A 21,912-nucleotide genomic window follows, 5' to 3' on the forward strand; every position below is an offset into this window, starting at 1 on the left:
AATTTTTTATATCCAGTAAACTCCAGTCGTGCGTCGGAGCGGACACACACACTTTTTTTTTTTTTTTTGATAACGCCATCTTGCTTTGACTTTAAAGCGGTTAGTTGCCCTTATTCGCCAATAGATATCGGGACGAGTCATAAAGTTGATTATCGATAAAGTTGATTATTGAAAACACGAATAAAACAACATTTTCTGAAAATAAATCGTAGCTAGATCGATTTATCGCCCCCGAAATCCCCTGTATACTAAGTTTTATTAAAATCATTGAAGCCGTTTCCGAGATTCAGATTATATATAAATATATACAAGAATTGCTCGTTTAAAGGTATGTAGTGATAATGTGATTTACAGAGAACTACTTGAAGGAGCTAGAGAGCGAGCTGATCGACAAGCTAGACGTGCTGGTGGAGCGGGGGTGCGGCGACCTGCAGTGGCGGGGGCGGTTCGTGACGTCATGCGGCGCGCGGTGCGACGCGGCGGCGGGCGCGCTGCGGGCGTGCGGGCTGGCGCTGGTGGCGGCGGCGGCGCGCCAGCTCGACACGCTGCTGCAGTACCGGGCGGCCGCGCTGCGCTCCCCGACGCCGCACCGCATGCACCTCACCACCACCGTGCTGCACTTCTACCAGGAGATCGAGCGCCCGCACATGTACATACGGTACGCTGTCAAACCCCACAACGGACTTTTACTGCTGGTAGGACCTCTTGTGAGTCCGCACGGATAGGTACCACTACCCGGCCTAGTTCTGCCGTGAAGCAGCAATGCGCTTCGGTTTGAAAGACGGGGCAGCCGTTGTAACTATACTGAAACCTTAGAACTCATATCTCAAGGTGGGTGGCGCCATTTACGCTGTAGATGTCTATGGGCTCCGGTAACCACTTCACTTTTGAAGTCGTCGAACCCGTCTCTTGCGACGAAGGGCTCGACGAGTAAATTAAACCACAGACACAGCCCACTGAGTTTCTCGCCGGATCTTCTCAGTGGGTCGCGATTCAGATCCAGTGGTAGATTCTGCGAAGCACTGCTCTTGCTAGGGTTGGTGTTAGCAACGTCGTCAGGTTTGAGCCCCGTGAGCTCATCTACCAGTTAAGGTTACGCTGATATAGCCTCTCAAGGTTTAGGTAGGGGAAAAAAAGTTTAATTTTGGGACACGTTGTATATGTATTGCAGGTACGTCCACAAGCTGGCCAGCATGTACCGCGCGGCCCAGCAGTGGACCGAGGCTGGGCTCACGCTGCGGCTGCACGCGAAGCTGTTGTCCTGGAGCCACGACCCGCTCCCGCCCAGACTGCGCCATCCCACGCTCAACCACGACGACCACACGACACATAGAGAGCTAAAGGTAGGCTGAAGAACCACTTCTTGTTCCTTACAAACTTGATTGATTGATGGGTGGACGAGCTCACAGCCCATCTGGTGTTAAGTGGTTACTGGAGCCCATAGACATCTAGAACATAAATGCGCAATGCTTCTAATGCACAATGTATTTTCAGGGATTTTTTGGCGGGAACGCGAGGAGTAAAGTTGTGTGATTTGTTTTATTTTGTCTATTTAGTGTTTCTTCGGGTTTAAATGTGTAATAACGGTCGTTTATTAACTTTAGTATCTGTTAAAGTGCACATATCTGGGAAAATAAAACAAAGCCGCTGGACGTAACTTCTCGGGATCCTACAAAAAGTCCACTGAAAAGTCTCAGTAAATGGCCACCATTTTACTGAGAATATTATTATATTCATCCCATATCATCTTATCTCATTTCATTTAATTTCATCCCAGTTGATTAATGTCTCAAATTAATCATCTTTATTTCATTTCTTTTCACCCCATGTTATCATTTTTCATAAAAATAAGAATATAAATTAAAATAAGACATGACGTAAAGGTCTTAGTTACCAGGTCATAAAATCAAATTGTGTTAACACAATGTATTTAAACCATGGTTAAAACAATGTATTTTCAGGAACATCTCTATTTTGAAATAGCTGAGCTCTTGAAACGCGGCGGTCTCTGGGAGCTGGCGGTCGATATAGTCAAAGAGCTCGTATCGGTTTACGAAGAGGAAGCTCTCGGCTACGGGCCGCTGGCCGAACTGCACAGTCAGCTGGCGGAGTTCTACGCTTCGATGCTGCAGTCCCGGAGGTCGCATCCGGGATACTTCAGGGTCATATATCACGGGAAGGGATTCCCCGAGATATTAAGGAAACCATTGGTTAGTGATTATGTTTTAAGACTTGCTATACTTGGAGTTTCTATGAAGGATCGAATCTGGAACGAGGTTATCCGACAGAGAACCACAGTTATCGACATAGCACAGCGGATTAGTAAACTGAAGTGGCAATGGGCTTGCCAGCTGACCATGTTAGCAGGACCGTTGAAGAAAATGTGTTTTTGAGTGGAGACTGCGAATTAGCGAACGTAGTCCAGAACGCCCTCAGGCTCGGTGGAGATCGATCTATGCAGGTCGGCCGACAAGAAGTGGATGAGAGAAGCTGAGGATCGTTTTCAGTGTCATGAGGTCGTCGTGGCTCAAAGAATAAAACGTCCGGTGCATTCGTATCTAGCGATGCGCCGGTGTTCGAATCCCGCAGGCGGGTACCAATTTTTCTAATGAAATACGTACTCAACAAATGTTCACGATTGACTTCCACGGTGAAGGAATAACATCGTGTAATAAAAATGAAACCCGCAAAATTATAATCAGCGTAATTACTGGTGGTAGGACCTACCTCTACTACCCTAACTATACTGAGACCTTAGAACTTACATCTCAAGGTGGGTGGCGCATTTACGTTGTAGATGTCTATGGGCTCCAGTAACCACTTAACACCAGTTGGGCTGTGAGCTAGTTCACCCATCAAAAAAGGCAATAAAAAAATAATTATGCAATTGGAGAGACCTACACCCAGCAGTGACTGTTATACGCTGGCCCCTCTGGTTGGTTTAATGTCTCCGTCCGCATAACCAGCGTAACCGTCCTGTCTATTTCTGCCTCGAAACAGCCCTACGTTCCGGTCTGATGGTTGGATCAGCTGTCATACAATAGAATAGATTTAGACCTCATCTCGCGGTAAGTGGTTGTATTGATGTTGTGATGTCGAAGAGTTACAGTACACCCGTCACAGCAGGTTGTCCATCACCCATTTAATAATAATAGCTTCGAAATAATCTTCAATAATATTTTTTAAAATAGCGTGACACAACCCTATTGTGCTTACGTTAACTATTTATCTATAGGGCTGCCTCAGCACGATACCGTCGCAGGGCTTCATATACCGCGGCAACGAGTACGAGCAACTCCAGGAGTTCATCGAGAGGATGCTGGACGAGTGGCCCGACGCGGAAGTGTTGCCGCGCCTGGACCCGCCCGGCGAGGATATCACGGAATCCGAAGGACAATGTATCCTTTTTCGAAAGTTTTCACCTCAAAAAAGTGCCGATTGGGATTTTTTTTATTGCCCTTTTAGGCAGACGAGCATACGGCCCACCTGATTGTGAGTGGTTACTGTCGCCCGTGGACTTCAGCAATGCCAGGGGCAGAGCCAAGTCGCTGCCTACCCCAAAATACCGTCGATTTTAAGATGTGTTGAGGTGAGCGGGGATGCTTTGCGTCGAACTGGTATGTAGATACGGTTGACCATGAATGTCGACCTTGGAATCTTAATTGCAGTCTTTCAAACTGGAACGCTTGATTACGGGTTAACTCCTACCAAAAAGTCCAATTAAGTCACAGTAGATAACTACCCACTGAGACATTTTATTCAACGTAATCCCAATTGATTACTGTATCAAATAAATCAACCTCATATCTTTTTAGTGCATATAATTTTTTGTATAACATTACAAATTAATACTTGGCTGTATGGTGCGATATACCTTCGCCGTAACCATTCGATAAAATGGAATTACCAAGTGATAAAATCCTTAATATTCAAACATTAGATCTTCAAATAAATGCTGTAGATCCGATAATGAGCGATAAGCTCAAACGTTTGTCGGGCAAACCGGTCGCCGAACAGATCCTGCAGTACTACAAGCACAACGACGTCGACAAGTTCTATTTCTCGCGACCCTTCGACCGGCCTGGTGAGGATAAATCAATCTTTATCTATATAGTGGTCTTTATCTATATAAAAAAAAAAAAAATATATATATATAAAAATGAATTGCTGTTTTTTTTTATTGCTTAGATTGGTGGACGAGCTCACAGCCCATCTGGTGTTAAGTGGTTACTGGAGCCCATAGACATTTACAACGTAAATGCGCCACCCACCTTGAGATATAAGTTCTAAGGTCTCAGTATAGTTACAACGGCTGCCCCACCCTTCAAGCCAAAACGCATTACTGCTTCACGGCAGAAATAGGCAGAGTGGTGGTACCTACCCGTGCAGACTCACATGAGGTCCTACCACCTGTTCGTTAGTCTCGCTAAAACTCGAGAACGGCGGAACCGATTTGGCTAATTTTGGTCTTGAATTATTCGTGGAAGTCCAGAGAAGGCTTAAAAGGAAATAAATATGAAATATATATATATGAAAATGCTCGGAATTAAATAAAAATAACAATTTTGTTTTTCCTTTGATATGTCCCCCGTCAGATGGATTCTTTTCATTTGCTTTAAGTTTATTTTATACAAAAGTTTAGTTTTTTTATTTCTCGATTGAGGCACTACGAAGTCTGCCGGGTCAGCTACTCTAAGCATATATTGTTGGGATCACGACAAAGGGAAGATTTTCCACCGAGCAGGTGATTTGGTGACTAGACCGACAGCCCCAATGTTTTTTTTCCCTACCTATTCTAGTATTAACCTGGAGGGGTTATTCTTTATTTATCAAACTAATAGGTGAGCTCATGGGGCTCAAACCCAAACCTGACCTGATGATACTCAACCTAGCGCTGTTAGTTGGCAGCAGCTGTGACCATTTGCATCAAATTGGCTACTTAAACAGCATCTGCCTCAGTTTCTTTGTGATGGCGCCACTGGTCCGATTTATATATATTTTATTGCTAAGATTGGGTCGACGAGCTCACGGCCCACCTGGTGTTAAGTGGTTACCAGAGCCCGCAGACATCTACAACGTAAATGCCGCCAACCACCTTGAGAAATGAGTTCTAAGATCTCAGTATAGTTCCAGCGGCTGCCCTGCCCTTCAAACCGAAACGCATTACTGCTTCACGGCAGGGTGGTGGTACCTACCCGTGCGGACTCATAAGAGCTCCTACCACCTGTGTATGTCTATGAACCGTTTAAAACAAGCAAAGGTGTCTTAGCGTCTGGTAATAGTACGCTTGTATTCTTGCAGAGGAGTCGTTGAGCGACTCGACTGAAGATTTGAATAAGAATGAGTTCGCGAGACGTTGGCTCGAAAGGACTGAACTAGAGATAAGCGACAAATTGCCCGGTGAGTGTGTACACGTTAGTGTATCTATACTAATATATAAATCTACAGTGGTTTTTACGGATGTTCCGTTATAACTACTGAACCATGCATCCGATTGACTTGAAACTTGGTATCCATGTAGAAAATACATGTACTTAATGGGTAGGCTAATATTTATATGAGCGTTGGGCTCCCTACACCAGTTGCGGGGGCGTTAATGATGAGAATCTTTGTGGGGGTGAGAAATAATAATGTTAATTTTAAATGCCCAGTGAAGCGGACGGGTACAGCTACTCATTGATAATACTACACGTGTAGTCGTTAATTCAATTTTTTTCTCCTACCTGTTCACTGGTAGCTTAGTTAGCTTATTACAGCTACGCCCGGAAGGGTAGCTGAGCTCCCGGACTCAACCTGTTAAATTGAAGATATGAGTGGATGAAGGGGATAATTATGATACAACAAACTTTTATTACTTGTACTTTTTCTTCATACATAACTCCTTTATCACATGCAGTTTCTAAAAATAGCCTTTAAATCTAGAGTATTACGGTCTAATATGGTATATAGGCGCATAACACCTTCATTCAATGAAAAAACTTAAAAATCTTAAATAGGTACTTAACCCCTTCATCCGCTCATGTCTTCAATTGCTGACACTGGTCTTAACAAGAGTATTTATTGCTTTGCAGAATCCACCGCCGGATCTTAATCGTGACCCACTGAGAAGATCCGGCGTGAACATTATTTATCGATCTCCGTAGCCCATCGAGATCATTAACAGTCGATATTTGAATGTCGAATTGAACTATTGGCAATTGAATGAAGATTTATAATTCGGATCTCTATCACCTCAATAGTTTTACTAACGTCAAGCCAAACACAAAGTCGTTTTGTTTGTTTTGTTCAAATTTCCGAATCCCATTCAAAAAAGTACTCAGTACTTGGTTGTTACCTTTTGACGCAAATCGATTTTGTATTCGAATGAAAAAAAAGACACCTTCAAATCTTGAATGTCAAAAGGTCACTTTCACTAGAATGTCAAACTTCTTGTGACGTAATAATCGATTCCTATTTTGATTTTTGCAGGCATCCTGCGTTGGTTCCCGGTGGTCAAGCAACGCACGTACTGGGTCTCGCCCATCGAGGTCGCGGTCGAGTCGTTGCGCCAAACGAATAGGACCCTTAAGTCTGTAGCGTTTGAGGCCAGGAACCCCGACACACCCCTCAATCCGCTCACAATGCGATTATTGGGTAAGCGAATATGTACCTTAATGACTGTTACCCAAAACCTCGCCGGAGTGGTCGACGAAAATTGGCAGTGTAGCTTTCTAGGAGAAAGTTGTTTTTGGAAGTGAAACTTCTTTAGGCGCGTTGAGAGTAAAATTTAATTCGCGACAGTTTCGTTACTGCTAGAGCGTAAAGATACAACTTGGAAGAGTGAGTGAGTAAATAGACAGAGCGTCTCGCGAACCAATCGACCGTGGAGAGAGGGATAGGATAAAGCGAGCTAAGTCGTTTCCCTTATACACAACATTCCCTTTTACGAGACAAATTAGATTTAAGTATGAAAAATGAAGAAATTCGCAATACTACACACTACAAAAGAAGTTTCACTTCTTTCACGAAGTTGCACGCGCACCATTTTTTTTCTCCCAACATTTCGTGGTCTTCATTTGCTTGCCTAAGTGAATGAAGAAACTTGCAGCCTACTTACCTGATGTTAATTGGTTACCGGAGCCCGTAGACATCTACAACGTAAATGCCACCTTGAGACATGAGTTCTAAGGTCTCAGTTTTTTTAGTAGAACGACTTTCGCGGCTTTCAAACCGAAAAGCATTATTGCTTCACAGTGGTGGTGCTTAACTAAGCCACGTCACAATCCGAGTATAAGCCGCGCCAATAAAGAAACGAATCGAAAATGGCGTCTATGTATCTGCTCTGACAGATGGTAGGGTCAACAAATAAAAAGAAAGATAGAAAGAAAAAGTTGTTCATTGTAAAAAAAAAGAGAATATATTTTCTTTAATTTCTCGGGATTATTTTCCTCTTCAAAGTATTTAATAACGTTATACACGATCTCGCGTGCATCACTGTGAAGGGCTTTTCCTCGTTTGTGAGAGGCCATATTACTTACCAGTCAGAACTGATATTTTTTTTGCATGCAGTACGCGCCGTGTGCGACTAAACACAGTTATAGTTTAGAGTGAGAGCGCACGATCGCCGCCGCCATTTTAGATTCGTTTCTCTATTGGCGCGGCTTATACACTAAGCTACGAGGTTACGTCACGCTCACGTCACGCTTACGTCACGCCTGCGTCACAGGTATCCTCGACTCGGCCGTGCAAGGTGGCATAGTGAACTACGAGAACTCGTTCCTGACCCCGGCCTATGAGAGCCGACACCCGGAGCACGCGGCCCTGCTCGTCGAGCTCAAAGATTTGATCGCCGACCAAATACCGCTGCTCAAGTTCGGTGAGTGTATCCCGTCTCACTATTCATACGTTTCAGAGTTGTTGAGTGCGACAAGGATGGCAGATCCCGTTTCCTAAACCGCACATCTCTTGACTGCATGCTCGTATTGACTATAGTAGAATTATTTTGTCCGTGCAGTTTGGGTCATAAAACATAGCCCGGCTAGAGGGCGGTGAGCATATTGCAAATGAGTCATCGAAGGCAGATACATGGCGACGGGGTGGTATACGAAGGGTTTTGAGACATTGTTATGTTATGAGTCATTTGTACTTACCTGCAAATTATAGTACATTATGTCGAAGAGAAATGTGTTTCTATGCATACGTTGTCTGGATTTCTTTAGTGACACAATGGCTACTCCTTTGTTTTGTATCAAAACGGCAGAATTTATTCAAAATAATATTTGCACGTGTTGTTATCAACAATGTGTTAAAAAATTTAACTGAAATAAGAATGGATCCCGTAAAGTTACAAATGGTTAATTTCTGACGTTCTCGTGAACTTGCTGCGGCTATATGTGGTGTGTTCGATTAGTGATTTTTTCTTTCATTTTTATCACTAACCCACAAAATGACAAACCTAAATACACTATCGATAACGCTTATCGACAACAACAATGCGCATCACTATGCCCGCCCATAAGGCTCGTGAGTGGAAGAGAGAGCGAAATACTCGCTTCACCGCTCCGATTTTTTATGACCCAAACTGCACGGACATAATAATTATACCATAGTCTCAGTCGTAATATTCTCCGGTTTCTCGCCGTATCTTCTCAGTGGGTAGCATTTCCGATCCGGTGGTGGATTCTGCGAAGCGCAGATCTTGCCAAGGCCAGCATTAGCAACACTTTCCGCTTGAACCCCGTGAGCTCACCTACGCGCTAGGGTAACGCTAGTCTAGCCTCTCAAGGCTTTCATCATAGGTAGGAAAAAAAAAGCAACACCCATACATGCTTGCAAACATTCGCTCTTATTATATTAGTAGGATAATGATTGTGATTTTCTGTGTGCTTTAGGCTTAGATGTTCACGCCAGCCGAGCTCCGCCCGCGCAAGAAGAGATGCACGCGCATCTCATGGAACGATTTCGAACCGTACAGAAGCACGTGCACCAGAGATACGGGAGGAAGGTTCGTTAATACGTATCGTAATAACTAGGGGTCGGAGTAGGTAGATTGATTTAAGGTCGTTGACGTCAAACGTAGAGGATAATATGGATATGCCTCCAAAATACCGGAACTTTATATTTATTGTGATTTTTGTTGTTTAAGGTGAAAAACGTGAAAGAAATCAGTATTTTATTTTATACAAAAACACCTTGGAATAGTTACACCGTATTTTGTCCCTTTCTGTTGAATTAGAAATGACACTTGTCAGTATGAGACAAAACTTAGACAGGATTTTTTGTTACTTTATCTCATATATATAGAAATTGTATCCGATGAGGATTGAAATTATTTTTTTTCATTTTAATAAAATTATTATTATGGATAAAATGTCATGTCCATATTATAATATCTTGACGTAAGTATATAAAATCAATCTACCTACTCCGCTCACTGGTAATAACCAATCGAATTGTTGAAACAGCTACACTAGACTAGATTTTATTCTTCTGTAGTAGTGGCTGTCGATGGATGGGGTCGCGTCTCATCGTCGTTCGCTTCCAAGGCATATCGAGCGATGTTCCTCATCATTGGAGGCGGTTGTTGGTATTGCGAGCATAGTTTTTTTATTGCTTAGATGGGTGGACGAGCTCACAGCCCACCGGGTGTTAAGTGGTTACCGGAGCCCATAGACATCTACAACGTAAATGCCGCCACCCACCTTGAGATGACAAAAAAGTGTCAGACAACATATTTTTTACCTATGCTTTAACCGGTTCCAATCTTGTTTACAGAATCTGGACCAGAGAACCCAAACAACAACAAACAAAGTGTTTACTATTTTATAAGTTCTAAGGTCTCAGTATAGTTACAACGGCTGCCCCACCCTTCAAACCGAAACGCATTACTGCTTCATGGCAGAAATAAGTGGGGCGGTGGTACCTACCCGTGCGGAATCACAAGAGGTCCTACCACCAGTGATTACGCAAATTATAAGTTTGCGGGTTTGTTTTGTACTACACGATGTTATATTTGTTGCAAATTTTAAACTTTAAACGGCTCGCCTGTGTAGTTACAAAAATGTCGGCCAGATGATCACGTGTCATTTATTTATTTACAGTGGATTTAATGATGATGGCTTGCTACGACTATGACAAATAACTGTTAAATGCTTTTGTCAGAAAGTTCCAGAATAGATCAACGTCTTCTTTATTTAAGAATTTCATCACAATATATATAGAAAACATTTTGTTAATTTTTAGACTTGCGACTTTGAAACGGAATCGCAAGAAGTTCAACTTCGGATAACTCTGAGAAACAGCCTGCACACGGACACCACGAGTACAGTCACCAACAATCGTATGTCCGACATATCAACCGGAAACGAGTAAGTCTTAGCTGCATATTCATTTTGTGGCCGATAGTACTTAAGAGTGTGGTCGTAAATATTTTATTTCAGTAAAAGCTCTTTACTCGCGCTTTCTTCACATTAATAAAAAGGTAAAATGGACCTTATTACAGCTACACCTAAAATATATTGTTAAATGATATCATCGCCGTATTAGTTCTACCTTAGACAAGGTCAGCGATTTGAGAATGTAAACAGAATGAAATCACTCTCATTACTCGTGTGTATACAACGATGAAATAAGCGATTTCAGGAAAGCATTAGCGAGAGTCAGTTTTCTAAAAAAATTTGAGGGTACTTTCAGATACGTTACAAATAAAAGGAGTACAAACATTTAAGTTGGAAAGTCACGGCATCAATTATTTATTAATCTTGCTTTTTTTTTTCAGCGTTTCGTCTAAGAGTCCCGGTAGATTCACCAGTTTCAACAGCGCTATAAACCAGTTCGCCAGGTACAGTTCTCTAAACTCTATATACCGTTTTTGGGCAATGAAAAGAAAGCTTTATTTAAAATGACATTCGGTCGTGTTTACAATCACAGACAGTTGTTTGAAGACCTCGGTTTACTGATTACTGTACTAATTATGTATTGATTGTTAATAGCATTTTTTTTTATTAGCATTACAGTTGTGTATGGACACCAGCAAAGCCAAGCTGCTGCTTAAAATAAGCTAATAATTTAAATTTAAATATCGAACGAAAAGAAAATTAGCCGTTTGAATTTCACGCTAGATGAAAAGTGCACAATGACGTCATTGTTCACACATCTACAGATTATATACCAACGTTTGTAGATGTTGTTAATTATTCCGTGAATACACAATAGTATTAAATTCTATTGTTATTTATAATCTTGACTTTGACTTTAATCAAATCGCTACGAAACTTCACAGAATCTCCATTATTTGGATCTGAAAATTTCCCGAAAATTCCATCGTAATGGAACATATATTACAAACTTTAATGTATAGATTATTCTTATTCCACGACAGCGCTCACGTTTTATTGTCAAAAGGCTGCTATGATCGGTCATGAGCCAAACGCATTTATATTGCATATTGAAATTGTATATTTCTGTCTATAGGAATAGCAGTGGCGGCGTTGCAAACTATCTTGGCACCCTACAGAATCCACCGAAGAAACGTAGTAAAGCACGAGCCGGAAGAAAGGTATTTTAGTTTTTTTCCTTACCTATGCTGATAGCCTTGAGAGGCTATTTCAGATTCTCCTTGACGTGTAGGTGAACTCACGGGGCTCTAACCGGGAGTGTCACTAACACTGGCCCTAGCAAGAGCAGTGCTTCGCAGAATCTACCACCGGATCGGAAACGCGACCCACTGAGAAGATCCGGCGAAGAAACTCAGTGGGCTGTGTCTTTGGGTTAATTCACTCGTCGAGCCCTTCGTCGCAAGCGACGGGTTCGGCGAGGACAGTGACCAGTGTTTGTGGTACCTAAAAGCACCGTTAATGGATCGGGAGGATCCGTAATGACGTGTTTAGGGCGACGTCGACTGTTTACCATTCGGTCTACAGGATCGGGTATGTAATTCCCGACGGCCACGACAAGAGGGTTTTCATGTTATGTCGCCTTTTTAAAGAGGTTGAAATTTATTTCCATACCACGCGATATATACCTATATACTCTATGGTCTCGGTCCACAGATACTATTAAGATTAATTTGGCGGGTACTTTAACAGTGTAGATTATTATGTGTGTTTATGTATTTCTTTGCTAATAATTTTTTTCTTTTAATGTAAACGTTTGACTATTTAATATTGAATAGTGCCCCAAGTGCGTGTAAATTAGCGTAAATCTTTCTACTATTCTATTACATGAAGTTGTCGTGGTCTAAGGGATAAGACGTCCGGTGCATTCGTATCGAGCGATGCACCGGTGTTCGAATCCGCAGGCGGGTACCAATTTTTCTAATGAAATACGCACTTAACAATTGTTGACGATTGACTTCCACGGTGGAGGAATAACATCGTGTAATAAAAATGAAACCCGCAAAATTATAATTTGCGTAATTACTGGTGGTAGGACCTCCTGTGAGTCGGCGCGGTTAGGTACCACTACTCTGTCTATTTCTGCCGTGAAGTAGTAACGCGTTTCGGTTTGAAGGGTGGGGCAGCTGTTGTAACTATACTTGAGATCTTAGAACTTATCGCAAGGTGGGTGGCGTATTTACATCGTAGATGTCTATGTCTATATCTTATTTACAGAGCGAAGTTGGAACTCAATCGAGCGGCTCCCAAAGCCACTTCTACACTTCGCACGCGACGGTCAATGGCAACGACGCGCGGTCTCTATCCCACAATAGCGGCGTGTGCAACACCCCTAACAGCGTGACGTCATTGAACGAGACCCCGATGATGTCGACGCTACGCGAACTGCGGCAAGAGGTGAGACAGTAGTTCGTTCACTCATTCGTTCATTCATTCGTTCTTTCACTCAACCATTCACCGTTGAATGTTTTGTAACCTCTGTACATAACTTGTGTTTGTAAATAACATTGAATGGAAATATAAAGTGTCGATATCGCAATACGAATTAAACAAGGATTACAATTATGTATATATATTTACATAAATATCGAGTTCAAATAGCTGAAGAAGTTTTTTTTTTTGTTATTATATTTTTTCTTCAAATTTTAAACTGTAAGCTCTCTTGTAAATTTGCTAAAATGTCGCTTAGCCTTTCACCCGTCTAAATTTATGTATATATATATTTCTTCTGTGCGCGTGTTTGTCACTGAATTCCTCCTTAACGGCTGGACCGATTTGAAAGTTTTTTTTTTGTATGCGTTTGGGTTGCGCCCTAGATGGTTTGGATTCACAAATCAGCCTGGCAGATGGCGCTGCAGTCGATATCTAGGTTATTTATCTATACTACAACTAAACGGCTGGATCGATTTGAATGAATTTTTGCAGGACAACGTCTGTCGGATTTTAGTTTTAGTGAGTTCGTGCATAATGAGCGAGTTTATAATATAAACTAGATGATGACCGTTTTTTTTTTTTGATAACGCCATCTTTTTGTGTCTTTAAAACGGTTAGTTGCCCTCAAATACGAAAAATAGTATGATAAAGTTGATCATTGAAAACACGAATAAAACAACATTTTCTGAAAATAAATCATAGTTAGATCGATTTATCGCCTCCGAAATCCCCTGTATACTAAATTTTATGAAAATCGTTGGAGCCGTTTCCGAGATTCAGATTATATATATACAAGAATTGCTCGTTTAAAGGTATAAGATAAAAGGAAAGATAGATAAAAGAATTTGGATGCTTTTAAATTAGCATGTGATTCGGTCGTGACTCCTTAGACGGTATGGAACGAACATATTATGTTATAAATTAATAACACTAATATTGTTCCTGGTGAGGTTAAGGTTTTTTTAATTGCCTAGACTGCTCACTGGTGCTGGAGAAAGAGGGAGAGAGGGAGAGAGAGAGAGAGAGAGAGAATACACTTTATTGCACACCAAAACACAATTTACATTCCAAAAACAGTCAAAAAGCAGATAGATAGCTTTGTACAATAGGCGGTCTTATCGCTAACAGCCGTTTAATTTAGAGAAATTCTGAAAAATATTAAAATATAGTAGTAGGTATGTTGTGGTGTACCATTGACAATACATTATTATAGAAAATATATTCATACAATAAATAGATATATACCGTTTACATTTAATATGAAATAACTATTTGATTTATATACCAATATACGTACTTACATACTAATATAATTACATACATAATAGTTATGTGAGATAATAGATAAGAAATCGTAAAAGTATTTCTTAGTATGTATGTGAGTACCTCTATTCAATTCGGGGCCAATAAAACAGTTAATAGCTTCACACAAAATTTATTTTAATTCAGTCTTTATTAAAAAAAATTAAGGTAAGTAGGAGAGCATGAGTGAGTGAAAGAGATAGGAGATGTCGTGTTAGAAGGTAAGGGAGACGGTGAATGAATGTTTGACATGCTGGTTTTATTTTATGCGACAGGAGGAATGAGTATAATTACCGGACGCGGAGGGAGTATAACTCTAAAGACAAACTATTTGTGTATTTTGTTTACTTTCCTATAATAAGGACGGAATTAAAATCAAGCTTGTGTGAAGAAATCAATTGTTTTATTGGTCCAAATCGAATAGAGGATCCCACATCTACATATATAAAGTAATGACAGTAAAAGTGATTAAAATAAAGTGAGATTAAACCATAGGAGTGATTTTAATTATGTCTTCGATTCCCATAAACCGAACATAGTTCTAAATATAAACGCGTTAAGATTATATCGAGGGGTGGAATGCTTTTTGGTTTGAGCGACATTTTTGCATCTTCACCGGAGAGCAATTTTAAGTTTAAAATTTAGAAAAAATATCATAACAAAAAATCTTCTTCAACTATTTGAATGAAGTAAACTTAAAGTTCAATTAAAAACATCGAACTGTTGATGCTAATACCAAATAAAACGCACCCTTAATTGCAAAGATAAATGTCGCGCGTTAAGCGAAACGTCTCAATCAAATAGCCTTTTAATTTTTTTTAAACGGATTCTTTGACCTGGTAACTAAGACCTTTAGGTTTTAAATCTTATTGTAATTTATATTCTTAATTTTATGAAAAATGATAATATGAAGTGGAATGAAAAGAGATGATATGGGATGAAATATAATGTCAGTAAAATGGTGGTCATTTACTGAGATGTTTTCAGTGGAATTTTTGGAAGATCCCGAGAAGTTATGTCCAGCGGCTTTGTTTCATTTTCTCACATTTGTGCATTTCCACAAATACTAAACAGTGAATAAACGACCGTTATTACACATTTAAACCTGAAGAAACACTAAATAGACAAAATAAAACAAAAACTTCACTCCTCCGGCTCCCGCCAAAAAAATAGCCATACACCTCTCGATATAATGTTGCCATGGAAACGAATATTGTTTCCTTGAGTTTGTGGGAAATAACTTTCATTCCGGCTACCTTACACTCGGTATTGTGGTAATTTGATCATGTGAATAAACTCGACTAATACTCATGTAAGTATTTCGTTCTGCTTAAACGTTTTGCTTGTAAACATGACACTCTCATAAATCTCTTAACTAAATCCATACGCAGTCTTGCCAGCTTTGAATAATTGGATTCTTACCATAAATGTTAACCTATCAATATCAAATTAATGTGTACTGTATAGATATATGCGTGAAGAAAAAGAATGAGTGCAACAGGTGCTCATTAATTTAAACTTGTTAATTGAGTAACGTGAGTCCTCATGAGCACTCTCCACTTTACAAATGTATGACTTTCAGATCTCTTAATAGACGGCGAAGCTCAGCTTTGTCTCTGCGACTTATGTATTATAAAGGCGAACAATATACCATTAGACTATGATATCTGTCGGCTCTGTCTATTTCTCATTTAAAAGAACATTAAATTAATACCATTTAGATGTACTTTGTTAATAACTAATATAGAACAACCGTAAATTCATATTTGTAAGGTTTTTATTTTTTACATTAAAATTAAATTTAAAATCACAATTGCATTTGATAAGGCACCTCGACAATTTTCTCATTAAATAATATACAGGGTGAATTTTTCGAGTCGTCAAAGACGCTGACAATTTTGTTTCTGAAAAAAGTAAATAAAACAATACATCTCCCAATTTAATCTTTATTTGATATCTTAAGGTAATAGTGATAAAAAACACACCCTGTATATTGACAATCAAAGTTTTAAAGCTCGAAGCGTACTCGAACAAAATCAATGTAGTAAAGAAGTTAGTAACACAGCATCCAAACGCAGGACGTTTTACAGCTGGTCACCGAGCGACCGCTCCGTGCCGAGGTCGAACGCGAGAAGAGACTGTCCCAACGGGCAAGTCTTTTGACCACTTCTTCCGCACCGCCTTCCAACAGAGACTCGATTGGTACGTATGTGTAGTCCGTATCATTTGGAGTGGAGACGCTTGGTACAGCATAGCGTGCATGTCTTTCAAAACGACAGGAGGCGCGAACTGGACGACAGACAAAATAAATTGAAAAATGGACCGCCTTCCACCATTTTTTACAACTTCGTGGGTGGTGTTCTTACGTGTAGCTTCTGTTTGCGCACGTTTAAGAACAAAATAGGCTACCCAAGCCATATTAGAGCACATGAGAGACGCGGACATTAGCTTTTAAGTTATTGAACTGAAAATTTTGGTCGCCGTTGCCGAAGCCGGCTTGGAACCATGATGATGATGATGATGATGATGTGTAGTCTGCTTAGCACGATGCACAGTTTTATTCATAGTGTTTCTGGTGTCCATTTTGAAACTAGGTTAGCGTCAACATGGTGGTTATTTTTATTGCTTAGATAGGTGGACGAACTCACAGCCCACCTGGTGTTAAGTGGTTACTGGAGCCCATAGACTTCTATAACGTAAATGCACCACCCACGTTGAGATATAAGTTCTAAGGTCTCAAGTATAGTTACAACGGCTGCCCCACCCTTCAAACCGAAACGCATTACTGCTTCAAGGTAGAAATAGCCAGGATGGTGGTAGCTACCCGCGCAGGCTCACTAGAGATTTGCGGGTTTGATTTTTGTTACACGATGTTATTCCTCACGGACGTAAACATTTACCTTTAGGTGTTACGTAAAAGTTCATGTGTTCGTCGAATGGGTTTGGAACTCTGGGTCTGCGGAGGGACTTCGGTTCCCTCTGTATTTTGTACCGTATGTTCCATGGGGAGTGCTCTGAGGAACTGTTTGAGATGATCCCTTCATCTCCTTTTTATCATCGCACCTCCCGCCATCGGAGCAGAGTTCATCCATATTATCTGGAACCGCTGCGTTTATCGACAGCGCAATTCCAGAGGTCTTTTCTGCCACGTACCATCCGGCTAAGGAATAAGCTCCCCTCTACGGTGTTTCCCGAGCGCCATGACATGTCCTTCTTTAAAAGAACGGTAGGCAGCGGCTTGGCTCTGCCCCTGGCATTTCTGTAGTCAATGGGCGACGGTAACCACTCACCATCAGGTGGGCCGTATGCTCGTCTGCCTACAAGGCAATAAAAAAAAAAGATGTAGATGTAATTAAACTTAATCATCCCCAGGCACGACCGATTCGAACCAGGACGAAGAGCTGCCACCGCCTTTGCCAATGAAATCCCACCGAAGCATGGAATTGGACAATGACAGTAACAATAACGCCGATCCGACACCATTGCCGGTCCGCCACAACTACGACACGGTTCTTGCGCCGCGAGGATCATTCCTGTACAACTCGATCGTGCACAGAAGGAACACGAATGTAGAGAAGGCGCCGACGCCCCCACCTAAGAAACGTAATGCTCAATGAGGAATAACTTATATTGTTGTCTAGTTTAAAGGAAAATACCTCTTAAATATAACTAGGTGAGGTTTAATTTACTTCCCCGCTGTAGGGTATTCTGAGAATACTTCCTCGGAATTTCATGTACAGGGTGTTATGAAATCATGTCTCACTTAATAAAACCTGATAATACATGATCAATTTATTAAACCAACCGTAAAGACTTGTCCGTTCTAACCATAATCATGTTTTTTTTTCGGAACGGCAATGTAATACGTAAATTATAGTATCCATTGCGTGCTATAAAAAAAATAGCGTTTCGTAATCATATTTTAAAAGGCCGATCTGTCTTTGTTTTTTCATATCCAATTCTTTGTATGACTGTCTCAAATACTGTTTTCAAGTTGTAACTAATAGGTGAATAGTTGGTTATCTATTATTACTGCTTAGGTACTGTGAATTATTGTTGAGTAATTCCTTAATGAATAGATACATATATAATTCATTTCATATATTAAGGAAATAACTGATTTTTAAGATCCTGGTCAGGGTAATGGGAAGAACTAAATTATTAAGCTAAATAGTTGTATTGTCATCGGTCCCTAATAAGTCTGCCAAATTTGGAATTCAATTCAGTGAAAATCGCGTTCAAAGATTCCAAACTCACATACAGCGTGTTACCAAATGAAATTTTTGTCTCAAAAATTTACTTAAATAAATCTGATTGGATGATAATAGTATTCGTTATATCTACATGTTAAATTGAAATTGTCTAACGGGTTCTTACTTCGACTTAAATTTTAGTGAGTAGATATTTAAGGGGTGTTTGCAAAGCAGACATGCTTTCCGTTGCAGTCATTGTTCTACACAGTCGAGATTACGACCTCACATCCCAAAGTCTTCCTTCCTTTAGTGGGTCGTGAGCTTATCCATCACGGAAATAAAATATGTTAATATTATATTACTGGACCACATATTTTTTCATGGACAACAGTTTACCTGAACAATGAAGATAGGCATTCCTTTTATTTAATTTAGACGTTGAAAAAATTGTTTTCGCTGCCATAAATAAAAGACCAAAAAGAAATTCGATAAATTCACTTTAGAAAAAAAACACTAGAAAATAATTATTTAGAGAGAGATTTATTTATATATTTTGTAGCGTTTTATGGAGAGTATTGTTATTTTATTTTTAGATTTATTTTAGCGGAGGTGTCTTATTCAGTTAGTTTAATAGCGTTCCGTTTTTATGTTACATTTGAATCTAATGACTAACACAGATTAGAACATTAATAATTGAAGACGTGAGTGGATGAAGGGGTTAAGTATAATTTTTAAGATTTTTACATTGAATGAAGGTATTATGTGCCTGTAAACCATATTAGACCTTAAAACTCTGCGTTTAAAGTCTATTTTTAAAAATTGCATTTGATGAAGGAGTTATATACGAAGAAAGAGTACAAGTAACAAAAGCTTGTTGCCCGTTTTCTCAAAATTAACAAATTGTATCATATCCCCTTGATCCAGTCATGTCTTCAATTCACATTACTTATAATTATTAGTTCATATTTATCCGGTTCGCGTGGTATTCAAATAGATTTAATTCAAAAGTAACTTTATTATAAGTCACATGCTTTGTACAATATGTATAATTATTTGGTTTCACTATTATAACACTATTATATTAAATGTTAAGTAATCTAAACTTTACGTGTCAGTAATTATGGTCGGAATTCGAATTAAAAAAAATATATATCAACATTTTACGTCAAGCAAAATTTAACCCACACAAATCGTGATGAGAGCGATGTTCGAAATTAATTAAATCCGGCCATACGTTTAGTGTCAATAGTGTCTAAATAAAAATACACTTTCGCAATTGATATTAAGATGTGATATTACGCCGTGTGACTGTTGAATGGCACAAATTAATAACTTATTACGTAAATAAGACGAAGTAAAAAAAAAGATATTAATTAATAATTATATAATCATAATAATTAATTAATATTATTTTGAACATTAAATAAAACCCTATCGATGAAATAGAATGCGATTTAACTTATTTCCACCGCAAACCAGAATCGATGGGACCATATGTGTACGTAACGTGACGATATTTCGTCAATTGAAATGTTTATTGATAATGCAACAATTACATGGGGATATACCTAGAGAATTCAATAGATAGAACTATAAAAGACGAGTGAAATGAAAGCATTTAAAATAAAGTTTAATTAAAGAAAATAGTACATACATTGAACTGTGAATGTGAAGAAGAAAATACGCGCGTTTTATTAAAAATTTTAAATAGTTCATTAGAATCATTTACGTAACTTAGTCCGAAAGTGATTTACTGAAATCATTCGAAAAATACAAGCGAATCGATTAATTTCGAAATATCGATACTTGTTATCGATTTTCGGTTCGAAAACCCAAATTTTTTAAAAAAAATCGCGCGTTTTATTATAAATTTTAAATAGTTCATTAGAATCATTTACGTAACTTCATCCGAAAGTGATTTATTGAAATCATTTGAAAACTACAAGTGAATCGATTAATTTCGAAATATCGATACTTTTTATCGATTTTCAATTCGAAAATCCACATTTTTCTTTTTTGTTCAAAACTACATTTTTTTTCTTAAAATGTACATTATATATTAGGAGCTGTAGATACTCTTAGTGTAATGTAAATAAGACAGATAAATGAAAATTAATAAGATAGTAAATAGTTTTAGGGACGTGGAAATTTTAATATTTCCAAAGTTACCTTATACATATATTATTTTTTTGAATAGAGAACATTAGCGGCCATATGCAAAACCAAAATTTATGAGAACCGTTGTTTATATTATATTTACAATGTAAATTGTTTAGTATTATTGACGTTGTGTAAGCACGCACAATGTCCGGCAATTATTGTGTAATAAATCACTTTATTAGAACAGTGTGTGTTGTGTTTTGTTTTATACCTTTTCTGTCGTGTCGAATTCCAGTCATAAGCGTTTGGGTTCACTTCCTTTGATTTCAATCGTAATTACGTTTTGTTGTAAAGGGTGGTAGTGGGAAAAACTCTTTACAATTTCTTACCACGGCGGTGCGCTGGTTCAATATTTTTGAAGGAAGTTGTTGTGGGGGGCGAGTATCGCAAAAGATGCACAAAAAGAGGGGCAGGCCGAGGCTAGGCTATGAGGAGTTGACGTACCTGCCAACCCGGCGCTAGCTTCTTCCTGGCTGCAGAATTCAACGTCACTGCTGGACGAAGCGTAATGGCGGCGGCTGGCCTGACGACTTGACACAGCACTCTTCTAAATTATTTGTCCATAAAACTGGTATACCACTCGCGCAACGACGAATATGATCGTCAGTAAGAGTTCGTATAATAGAAAACTAATCAGTAAGTCCAAAAAATATATAGGTTTCAAAACAAGCGGCGTGTGCGTGTACAGCGCGTGCGGTGCGGTCGGCGATAGTCTTCTTTTTTATTTTTGACTTTTGCTTTTATGTTTCTTTTTTATAAATGGCGATGCGATAGGTTTTATGTCTACTCTCATTTAAAAAGAACCAGGCGGGATAGCAGCTCATAGTAGCTGGACAGGTCATCGGGGTTATCTGTTTACACTGAGAAAAGAATATAACAGTCGATTCAAGTTGAATGCCAATTAAAAGACAAGCAAAGTCTATGGACATCGTAGTAGATTCCAGTGACTGTTTCGCAGCGAATATATATAATATATTGCTTCGATGGGTGGACGAGCTCACGGCCCACCTAGTGTTAAGCCGGTTACCGGAGCCCATAGACACCGACAACGTAAATGCCGCCACCCACATTGAGATATGAGTTCTAAGGTCTCCGTATAGTTACAACGGATGCCCTACCCTTCAAACGGAAACGCATTACTGCTTCAAGGCAGAAATAGGCAGGGTGGTGGTACCTACCCGCGCGGACTCCCAAGATGTCCTACCACCAGTGCAGAGCCGGTGCATACCCGGGTATGTTCAATATGGCCTTTACCAATATAGTAACTTCCCTGACGATTGTTCCGTTAACATCGCTAATAAATTACCATTGATTCGTACTATTCTCGAACCTTTTTTTTAATGCTAGGAATCACAATTTACGGATACCTGGCGAAGGAGGGGCCAGATTATGTTGGGTTCCGGCGCCTCCAAAAACAAGAAGGAGAGCATGCGGACAAAAGTCCTCGGTTT

General features: G+C 39.6%; 1 protein-coding gene across 3 annotated transcripts in view; it reads left to right on the forward strand.

The window, feature by feature from the left end:
• Positions 1-20,650, forward strand: part of LOC101746084 (dedicator of cytokinesis protein 1) — a 69,012-nt gene extending 48,362 nt beyond the window's left edge. For 2 of the 3 annotated variants that reach the window (XM_012691517.3, XM_012691525.3), the window contains 15 exons: positions 355-658; positions 1,172-1,343; positions 1,962-2,210; positions 3,236-3,398; positions 3,941-4,084; positions 5,302-5,400; positions 6,469-6,633; positions 7,706-7,855; positions 8,871-8,983; positions 10,222-10,346; positions 10,757-10,819; positions 11,452-11,536; positions 12,591-12,770; positions 16,187-16,310; positions 17,481-20,650. In XM_012691517.3, coding sequence (XP_012546971.2) covers positions 355-658; positions 1,172-1,343; positions 1,962-2,210; positions 3,236-3,398; positions 3,941-4,084; positions 5,302-5,400; positions 6,469-6,633; positions 7,706-7,855; positions 8,871-8,983; positions 10,222-10,346; positions 10,757-10,819; positions 11,452-11,536; positions 12,591-12,770; positions 16,187-16,310; positions 17,481-17,725 — 2,381 coding nt within the window. In that variant the 3' untranslated portion in view covers positions 17,726-20,650. The remainder of the gene's footprint in view (positions 1-354; positions 659-1,171; positions 1,344-1,961; positions 2,211-3,235; positions 3,399-3,940; positions 4,085-5,301; positions 5,401-6,468; positions 6,634-7,705; positions 7,856-8,870; positions 8,984-10,221; positions 10,347-10,756; positions 10,820-11,451; positions 11,537-12,590; positions 12,771-16,186; positions 16,311-17,480) is intronic. The other variant, XM_012691522.3, reaches the window with a different exon arrangement.
• Positions 20,651-21,912: the final 1,262 nt, after the last annotated feature.

Source organism: Bombyx mori, chromosome 26 (assembly GCF_030269925.1).
Source record: "Bombyx mori chromosome 26, ASM3026992v2".
Taxonomy (NCBI): Eukaryota; Metazoa; Arthropoda; class Insecta; order Lepidoptera; family Bombycidae; genus Bombyx; species Bombyx mori.